Source organism: Orycteropus afer, unplaced genomic scaffold (assembly GCF_000298275.1).
Source record: "Orycteropus afer afer isolate SDZICR_OR568_19922 unplaced genomic scaffold, OryAfe1.0 scaffold00018, whole genome shotgun sequence".
Lineage (NCBI taxonomy): Eukaryota > Metazoa > Chordata > Mammalia > Tubulidentata > Orycteropodidae > Orycteropus > Orycteropus afer.
This window is the reverse complement of record NW_006921605.1, coordinates 19,639,205-19,650,033: the sequence shown is the minus strand read 5'-3', so window position 1 is coordinate 19,650,033 and position 10,829 is coordinate 19,639,205. Positions and strand designations below refer to the sequence as shown.

Sequence of the window (10,829 nt, the reverse complement as noted above, 5' to 3'; positions counted from 1 at the left end):
GCATTGTGGTAAACTGTGGTCAATGACATGAGACAAAGTATATGTGAACTGCTGTATGGAAAGTGAATTTGCTCTGTAAATCTTCACCCAAATCAAAATTTAAATAAATAAATAAATAAGAATCACCATACAGTAACGGGAGTCTCACCTACTTGCATTTAACATATTTCTTAGGGGTGGTGAGGAATAGAGTTCAGTGATCTGACTAGAAATTGCACATGATGGTGTGTCAAGCAAGTAAATATCTTCTTTTACCCTTGTCCTATGGGGAGTGGGTGAAAACCATGACTATAATTGTAACATTTATTGCATTGTGCTACAGTTATTTCATTAGACAGTGAGCCCTTTACAAATGAGAAACCTATTTTGCCCATCTTCAACGTCCTACTGTTAGACCTGGAGTAAAGTACACAGTAGTATAGAAATGATTATACATGTAAAAATACCTTATTTGGTTTTTCACAATGACAGTCAGTATCAGTATGTGCCATTCTGAATTACCCTAAAAGATAAATTTTAATAGGGAAGGAAGACTTTTCTCACTCTGGTCTTCTGTCTTTCTTTTTTTATCTAACAGGTGGCATCTCCACAGAAAGCGACTGTGCTTTTGAGCCAGACTACGTCGTCCCACCACTTCCAGTGAGTGAAGGTATGCAGCACATTCGGATTATGGAGGGCATGTCTCGCTCTCTTCCATCCTCCCCCTTACTCACACATCAGTCTATCAGTGTTCGGCTCCAACCTGTGAAGAAGTTAACTGGTAAGGACTTTACCTAAATTTAGTATGTTTAACAGGAAACATAGCAGTATGACATTGTGGGTCATATAGATATGTATGTGCATCTTTAGGGTTTTCCTTTTTGGCCTTCCTGTCACAGACTCTTGGAAAATGGAGCTTCTACTGCTTGTAGGTTTGAGAATTAGAATAGTATTCAGTTTGACAGATTGATGTATTTATTTTCTAAATGATCCATCTGTTGTGGACATATTTTTTTCTAGGCTTTCAGGAAGTTTCTAGTTTTGCCAAAATAACACTGTTTTTCTGATTTCATTTATCATCTTGTTCATGTCAGATTAACAGATGGAAACATTGTAATTTTTGGATAATAAGAGCTTGATAGTTCAGCAAAGGTACATCAGTAATATTTTTGTTTGAAATGATGATTTGTGTAGTTCTTACCTGTTTTTAAAAGCTGATTTAGATGTTTTCCTCTCCAATGTACATTTCTACAACTTCTTAGAATATTTACTATAGTTCATAAGTTGTATTGACTTTAATATGATCTCACGATATGCCTTGCCAATTAGACCAGGTGGTTAGATGCGAAACTAATGTCTCTATTAAATTAACTTTAATCTTTTTAATTTTTTTTCGGGGAAGAAATTTTAAAAATGTTTATGTCTAAAAGTACGTAATCCTGAGTCACTTTATCAGATTTTTCCTAGAATTATCAATATATCCATAATGTCAATAAATTGACTAGTATTGATTGGTTATGAGTATACAGAAGAAAGACATTAAGTCATTCACAAAGGATATATTGACTGCTACTTCTGTGGCTGGTTGGAGCTAAACAGAGGGAGGTTTGGTTATGGTTATAACAATTCAAAAGGAAAAAGAGAAAATGGTGTGTTTAGACTCTTCCATCTATTTAGAATAGAAGTTTCACAATGTTTATACCTTTTTAAATAATAGTGCTTCTTCATTCTATAAAAACCAAACCAAATTCACTGGCATCAAGTTGATTCCGACTCATAGCAACCCCCTTTGGATTTCCGAGGTGGTAAATCTTTACGGAAGTTGATTACCCAGTCTTCCTTCTGTGGAGTAGCTGGTAGGTTTGAACTACCAACCTTCTGGTTAGCAGTCAAATACCTTAGGCACTATGCCACCAGAGTTCCGTGTGTGTGTGTGTGTGTGTGTGTGTTATTGTTTATATAGCAAGTATTGTTTATATAAAGAGCTCTGATGGCCTAGTGCCTAAGGCATTTGACTGCTACCCAGAAGGTGGGTGGTTCAAACCCACCAGCAACTCCATGGAAAGAAGACTGGGCTATCTATTTCTATAAAGATTTACTGCCTTGGAAACCCAAATCTTTACCGTAAATCTTTGCGGAAGTAGATTGCTCTGTCTTCTTCCACAGAGTGGCTGGTGGGTTTGAATACCAACCTTCCTGTTAGCAGTCAAATGCCTTAGACACTATGCCACCATCTCATGAGGCAGTAACACAAAATGGGCACAGACTACCTGGGTTTATATTCCTACTTCTCTCACTTCCTAACTTTGTAACCTTGGGCAAATTACTTAAAGTCTGTGCATTTCACTTTCCTTGTTTATGAAATAGAGATTGTAGTATCTATCTCAAAGGCTTATTAAGAGGATTGAGTGAACTAGTATGTATAAAACTATAAGACAGTGTCTGACATAGAGTATGCAGTCAGTAAATGTAAGCTATGGTTATTTAATTTTAGAAAGAGATTTGGATATTGAGTTTCTATTGTTGTTGTTGTTGTTATGTGCCGTCGAGTAGGCCCCGACTCATAGCGACCCCTCCTTGGGTTTCCGAGGCAGTATCACTACAGAAGTAGGATTGCCCAACCTTCCTTCCGAGGAGTGGCTGGTGGGTTTGAACCGCCAGGCTTCTGGTTAGCAGTCAAGTGCTTTAGCCACTATGCTACCAGAGCTCCTATTAGCTATGTCAAATATGAGTTCTGAGTTTTTAGAAGCTAGTGGTCAAGTAACTTAATGACCTTAAGTAAGTCTACTTTTCTGAGGGGTAACCTTCATATAATGGTGTCAAATGGATTATTATGTAACCTCTGGAGGGGAAAAAAAAATTGGTTTGATTTAAAAATCATTTGCTGCCAATAGATTGAAATGATATGGCAGTCCAATTTGGATGGTAAATAAGTCATAGCAGATGATCTGATCATGCTACAGACATACTATTTTAGATGCTAGCTCTGGCCAAAATATTTTCTTTATGGATAACATAGAAACATTGATTTTTTTCATACTCATCCTGGGAAAATCATTGTAAAGCTGTTTGAAAATAAAAGAGCCTATACATAGTGTTTGTCTATAGTCTAACTTATTGTAGTGTACTCATTATGCTGCTTTTAGCACAACAATAATTATTTTTATCATTTTAGGAAGTATACTAGAATATAAGATGTAGTGAATTTTGTTATTTGGTTAAAAAATACAGGGTGGCAATGAAGATTATGTAAGATGTCTGATACATGGAACCTGGCATATAATAATCATTGAAAACATGTTATACTCTTCTGTTTTTTTTTTCTTAAATAAAAAGGAAACAGTCTTATTTTATAGACATTCTGAAAAAATTAATGAAAAGCTTATTTGACAATGCAGAAGGCCTAGAGATAGTATTAAGTCTATGTAGTCTGATTTATTTCAGCATATTTATGATACTCTAGCATAAGAGTCCACCACTCACCTAGCAGTTTGTTGTACTGTGGTGGCTTGTGTGTTTTTGTGAGGCTGGAGGCTATGCCACCAGTATTTCATATACCAGCAGGCTCACCCATGGTGGACAGGTTTCATTGGAGCTTCCAGACTAAAACAGACTAGGAAGAAGGAAGGGGCCATCCACTTCTCAAAAAACCGACCTTGAAAACCTTGGGAATAGTAATGAAACACTGTCTCATGTATTACTGGAAAACTTTATGAATAGCCCTGAAACATTGTCTGATATAGTGCTGGAAGATGAGCCCCTCAGGTTGAAAGGCGCCCAGAATACAACTGGGTAGAGCTACCTCCACAAAGGATAGTAGACCTTAATGACGTGCATTAAGTAAACTTTCAGGACCTCCATTTGCTGATGGAGCGTGACTCTAAATGGGAAGAAATAGAAGCAAACATCCATTAATAGTTGAAACATTGAATGTACAAAGTACAAATCTAGGAAAATTGGAAGTTGTCAAAAATGAAATGGAACACGTAAAGATCTGTATCCTAGGCATTAGTGAGCCCAAATGGACTATTGTTAGATGCCGTTGGTGGGTGCCATTGTTGTTAAATCATACGGTCTGCTATGCCGGGAATGACAAATTGAAGAGGAATGGCATCGCATGAATCGTCACAAAGAATGTCTCAAGATTTATCCTGAAGTACAGTGCTGTCAGTGATAGGATAATATCCATACATCTACAAGGAAGACCAATTAATATGACTGTTAAATTATCCAAATTTGCACACCAATCACTAAAGCCAAAGGTGAAGAAATTGGAGATTTTTATCAACTTCTGCTTTCTGAAATTGAGCAAACATGCAGTCAAGATGTATTGATGATTACTAGTGATTGGAATGCAAAAGTTAGAAACAAAGAAGAGTCATCAGTAATTGGAAAACATGGCCTTGATGCTAGAAATGACACCAGAAATGGCATGATAGAATTTCATAAGACCAACAACTTACTCATTGCAAATACCTTTTTTCAACAGCATAAATGGTGGCTATACATGTGGATCTCACCAGATTGGAATACACAGAAATCACATTGACTATATCTGAATAAAGAGGCAATGGAGAAGCTCAGTATCATCTATCAAAACAAGGCCAGGAGCAGACTGTGGAACAGACCATCAATTACTTATATGTAAGTTCAAGTTGAAGCTGAAGAAAATTGAAACAAGTCCACTAGAGCCAAAATATGAACCTGACTATATCCCACCTGAATTTAGAGACCATCTGAAGAACAGATTTGGTATATTGAACACCAGTGACTGAAAACCAGATGAGTTGTGAGATGAGATCAGGAATATATATATGAAGACAGCAAACAATCATTAAAAAGACAGAAAAGGAAGAAAAGACCAAAATGGATGTTAGAAGAGACTCTGAAACTTGCTCTTGAATGGGAGAGTAGCTAAAGTAAATGGAACAAATGATGACATAAAAGAGCTGAACAGAAGATTTCCAAGAGTAACTTGAGAAGACAAAGTCAATTATTATAATGAAATTTGCAAAGACTTGGAGTTTGAAAACCAGAAGAGAAGAATACACTCAGCATTTCTCAAGCTGAAAGAACTGAAGAAAAAAATTCAAGCCTCGAGTTGTAATTTTGAAGGATTCTGTGGACAAAATACTGAATAATGCAGAAAGCATCAGAAGAATATGGAAGGAATACACAAAGACATTGTTACCAAAAAGAATTGATCAATATTAATCTATTTCAGGAGGTGACATGTGATCAAGAACCAATGATATTGAATGAAGTCCAAGCCATCCTGAAGGAATTAGTGAAAAGGCTCCAGGAACTGATAGAATACTCACTGAGATGTTTCAACAAATGGATACGGTGCTGGAGGTGCTTACTTGTCTATGCCAAGAAACTTGGAAGACAGATAACCTGGCTAACTGACTGGACAAGATCCATATTTGTTCCCATTCCAAAGAAAGGTGACCTAACAAAATGTAGAAATTTCTAACAATATCATTAATATCAACCAGAAATAAAATCTTGCTGAAGATAATTAAAAAGTGGTCACAGTGGTCTGTTGACAGGGAAGAATAATGCTGATTAAACTAGGTCATTCAGATACTAGAAATTGTTCCTAATTCAGATTCTCTAGTTTACAGGTTAATGATTATTAGGCTGTCATAAACTCCAAGGTTTATACTCAGTGGTGGTGGTGGTTGTTAGGTGCCAGCAAGTCGGCTCCAACTCATAGTGACCCTGTCTGTGTACAACAGAACAAAACACTGCCTGGTCCTGTTCTAGCCTTACAATCCTTGCTATACCTGAGCCCATCGTTGCAGTCACTGTGTCAATCTATCTCATTGAGGGCCTTCCCCTTCTCCATTGACCCTCTGCTTTACCAAGTGTGATATCCTGCTCCAGGAATTAGTCTCTTCTGAAAACATGACCAAAGTAGGTGAGATGCGTTCTGGCCATTCTTGCTTCCAAGGAGCATTCTGACTGCACTTTTTTCAGGACAAATTTTTTAATTCTTTTTGGCAGTGCATGGTACTTTCAGTATTCTTCACCAACACCACAACTCAAAATCATCAACTCTTCTTCAGTCTTCCTTATTCATTGTCCAGCTTTCCCATGCCTAAGAGGCTATTAAAAATACCATGGCTTGGGTCAGGTGTACTTTATAGTCTTAAGGAGACATCTTTGTTCTTCAGCACTTAAAAGAGGTCTTTTGCAGCAGATTTTCCCAGTGCATTAGAACATCTGATTTCTTGACTGCTGCTTCTTTTGCTGTTGGTGGTGGAAGCAAGTAATATGAAATATTTGGCAACTTCAGTCTTTTCTCCATTTATCATGATGCTGCTTATTGGCTCAGTTGTGTGAGGATTTTTGTTTTCTTTATGTTGAGGTGTAATCCATACTGCAGACTGTAGTCTTTAATCTTCATCAGTAAGTGCTTCAAGTCATCTTCACTTTCAGCAAGCAAAATTGTGTCATCTGCATATCACAGGTTGTTAATGAGTCTTCCTCCAATCCTGATGTCTCATTCTTCTTCATGTAGTCCGGCATCTTGGATTACTAGCTCAGTTATACAGATTGAATAAGTATGGTGAAAGAATCCAACCCTGACACACTCCCTTCCTGATTTTAAAAAATGCAGTATCACCTTCTTCTGTTTGAATGACAGCCTCCTGGTCTATGTACAGGTTCCTCATGAACACAATTAATTGTTCTGTAATTCCCATATTTCTCAATGTTATCCATAATTTGTTATGATCCACACATTGAATGCTTTTGCAGAGTCAGTAAAACACAAATAAACATCTTTCTGGTATTCTTTGCTTTCAGCCAAGATCCATCTGACATTACCAGTGAATCTCCTCATCACAAGTCCTTTTCTGGATCCAGCTTGCATTTCTGGAAGTTTTTAGTCAATATACTGCTGCAACTGTTTCTGAGTTGTCTTCAGCAAGATTTTACTTGGGTGTGATATTAATGGCACTGTTCTATAATTTCCACATTCTGTGGGATCACCTTTCTTTGGAATGGGGACAAATATGGATTTTTTCCAGTCAATTGGCCAGGTAACTGTCTTCCAAATTTCTTGGCACAGACGAGTGAGTACCTCCAATGCAGCATCTGTTTGTTGAAACATCTCTGGGTAGTCCATCCATTCCTGGAGCCTTGTTTTACACCAGTTCCTTCAGTGAAGCTTCGACTTCTTCCTTCAGTACCATTGGTTCTTGATCATACGCCACTTCCTGAAATGGACGAACATCAACCAATTCTTTTTTGGTACAGTGACTCTGTATATTTCTTCCATCTTCTTTTGATGTTATCTGCTTCATTCATTATTTTGCCCATAGAATCTTCCAATATTGCAACTTGAGGCTTGAGTTTTTTCTTCATTTCTTTAAGCTTGAGAAATGTTGAATGTGTTCTTCTGTTTTGGTTTTCTAACTCCAGGTCTTTGCACATTTCATAATAGTAATTGACTTTGTCTTCTCCAGCTGCTCTTTGAAATCTTCTGTTTAGCTTTTATCTTGTCATGTATTCCATTTGGTTTAGCTACTCCATTCAAGAGCAAGTCTCAGTCTCTTCTGACATCCATTTTGGTCATCCTTTCTGTCTTTTCAATGACCTCTTTCTTTATGGATGACGTTCTTGATGTCATCCCACAATTCCTCTAGTTTTCAGTAGTGGTTGAGAAAGGAGGCCTTACTCTCATTTCTGGCCCAGAAGAAGTTAGTCTTAACAGTTTTCCAACCAAAACAGTAAATGAAGGGGTTATTACTTGGTTCACTGTGGACAAGTTCAGTTATCATAAGTCATTATTTATATTTTAAGAGTATTTAAATGACAACATATATTATCAAATAATCCTTTCATGTTTTTTTACACACACTGCATTTTCGACATAATGAAACCTATCCATTTTAGATTTTGGGGGGGTTAACCTAATAATTTTTATACAAGAAAATGATTTTCTGTTCTACCAATTTTATTTAATATTTGAATGGAAGTCACTCATATGGCATGGAAGTATTACTTACAGTATTGTAGTGTTTTCACGGAATTATTTATAGCTGTTGTAGGATTGCTGTATGTATTCCATTGAAATATAGCAGTTCTGACTTCCTACTCCTATTTAACTACTTCAAGGGAAAGCTTGCCAAAATGATCTTTAATGGAGAAAGGGCCAAAATAATAAGTTATTTACAGTTTTTAATGACATGGTTTGTTTTCTGTGAGGCTAGATGACTGGAATATGGCAGCTTTCTCACAAAAAATGTTATGCCTTACTATGAGAAAAAGCAAGTGATTTTGACATTGGGAAGAACAATCTATTAGTATGTGTTTGGCTCCAAGTAACAGAATATACAAGCAGTGGCTTTTTTGTAGGATTGAAACAAGGATGAGAAGCCCAAAGGCCCACCTACTCAGCTTCCTCATCCATTCTTCAAGTATGAACCCAGGTATGAACATCACAACACAACCAAAACAAGTGGACTTTTCCCTTAAACCAGATTGAAGCCCAACATTGCCTGTTACTGGTGTATTATATGAGGCAATTTAGTTTATTTCTGCTTTGTTATTTCTTCTGATGTAATGAAGTGATACTTTCTCAGAGTTAATATGAAAATTAAGTGAGATACCTGTGCATGCAGCCTGGCACATAGACATTGAGTAAATGATACCTCTAATGTTGTGTATACACACCTACAAGAAAAAGGGAAAAATTTGTCACTTTACTATAATGAAATCTTGTTGTGTGATGTCAAGTCAATTCTGACTCACATTGACCCTATAGGACAGAGTCGAAGTTCCCCATAGGGTTTCCTAGGGTATAATCTCTATGGGAGCAGATTGCTAGGTCTTTTCTCCTGTGGAGCAGCTAGTGGGTTTGAATTGCCAACCTTTTGTTTAGCAGCTGAGCACTTAACCATAGTGCTACCAGGGATTCTTAGTATAATCTTACCTTTGGTGACATAGTGCCTAAGGCATTTGACTGCTAAGCAGAAGGCTGGCGCTTCAAACCCACCCGCCACTCCTTGGAAGGGAGACTGAGCAATCTGCTTACTTAGAGATAACCGGTTCAGAAACCCAAGGAGGGGTCACTATGAGTTGGAAGCAACTCGATGGCAATGAGTTTTTTTTTTTTTTTTAAAAAAAGACACCTATCTAAAAATGGTTAGGAACGGTGTTTCTAACTCTTAGCCCCTAGAACACTTGTGTTATTGTTATGTGTGTTATAAACACCTGGAATATTTCTTTTAAAAAATGCAAATTTCTGAGTTTTCAGATTACCTAATCAGTTCCACATCAGAGATTGTGTTACCGTTAAGTCTGATAATCTGTGTTGTTCAACAATGTGTTTTGCTCAATAAAGTTTGAGAACCAGTACGTTGAGAATGAATCACTTTAGGTAACTGAGTTTTTTTCTAAAAGTATTGCTCACTTATTTACTGAACCTGATCTAGCCTTTTCTTGATGATTTAGAGTTGTTAGTATAAATATGATTTTTTTAAAATACAGTACCCTTAGTTGAACTATTGAAGAAATAACAGTTTTCCCCTACACTGAGTGGGCCCAGACCATTAGAGTTTTTCTGTTTTCTCCTTTAATCATAGACTCTTGGCAGTTGCTGTTACTCTGCTTTCACTTGTTACAGTTTTCCATCCTTTTCTAAGTTGTACTTAATGATAAAACCAAAAACCAAACTCACTGCCATGGATTCGGATCCGACTCATAGCGACCCCTCCTTGGGTTTCCGAGGCAGTATCACTACGAGAGTACATTGCCCAAACTTCCTTCTGAGAAGTGGCTGGTGGGTTTGAACCGCCAGCCTTCTGGTTAGCAGTCAAGTGCCTTAGGCACTACGCTATCAGAGCTCCTGTAACTTAATGATATTGCCTTAGAAATTACATCACCACGCTTGTCAGTTTAGGACTTGGTTGTGTCATTTACCAGGAAGCCTCTTTTATGTGATACATTGGTGAGGAGCAGGAGCTTAAAAGAACTTCTAGAAATCAGACAGTCATATTTTAGGGTCTCATTTGAATTAACCAAGTACTATATATGTAAGATTGTTAAGAAATCATGGTACCACTTTTCAACACAGCAGTGCTTTATCACTACTTAATATAATTTTTCAAAAATAAATTTGTGCTCAGTTTCCTATTTCCTATTCTCTCTCTAAATAGTTAATCCTTCCTACATTATATATACTTTTTGAGGGCTAATATTTTTAGAGGAAAATAGACTCATCTTGGGAAAATTATAGAAAAGATATTCTTGGGAATTTTCCTTATTTGTAGCACATAGATTCTGTGAGGCTGTTATTAGGTTTCATCTGTGTAAAAGTACATTTCCTGGTATGTGTTCTTTTCCTTGGTGTACAGTTTAACTGGTGAACTAATGAGCTGACTTACAAATGTCTTTTCCATCTTAGTAGTTGGTTTGTTAGGGTCTTAATCACAGAAAACAGAGTTGCTCCCGATAGTCTTAAAACAAAAGGACATTTATTACAGGGCTAAGGTAGTTTTCAGAATTTCCAGGAGGGCCTGAACGATCCACCACCCTACAACTGTAAAGGGAAACCATTGAGTCTAACATAGCAGCGCTAGAGGAACCAGACGCTTCCACTTAGTGTTTGCAGATGCTTCCACCTTAGTGTTTGGCAGAAGACCCCTTCTCCCCACATGTGACCATTCTCACTTTCTCCTTAGGCGTATGAGAATATCTCTGACTGATGGAAACTTAGGTCACATATTTGTGCCTTAACTGCAGTGGAATGTGGGAAATGTAGGACGTGGCTTTTCAGCCATGGTAGTACAGGAACACAAGCTACAAAAAGCTAAAAGAGGTTAAGTAAACCAACTACA

At 37.3% G+C, this 10,829-nt stretch overlaps 1 protein-coding gene across 1 annotated transcript in view; it reads left to right on the top strand.

The window, feature by feature from the left end:
* Positions 1-10,829, top strand: part of TANC2 (tetratricopeptide repeat, ankyrin repeat and coiled-coil containing 2) — a 413,117-nt gene that overhangs the window by 80,901 nt on the left and 321,387 nt on the right. The window contains exon 2 of the mRNA XM_042783546.1: positions 578-760. Within this exon, the coding sequence (XP_042639480.1) occupies positions 578-760 (183 nt within the window). The remainder of the gene's footprint in view (positions 1-577; positions 761-10,829) is intronic.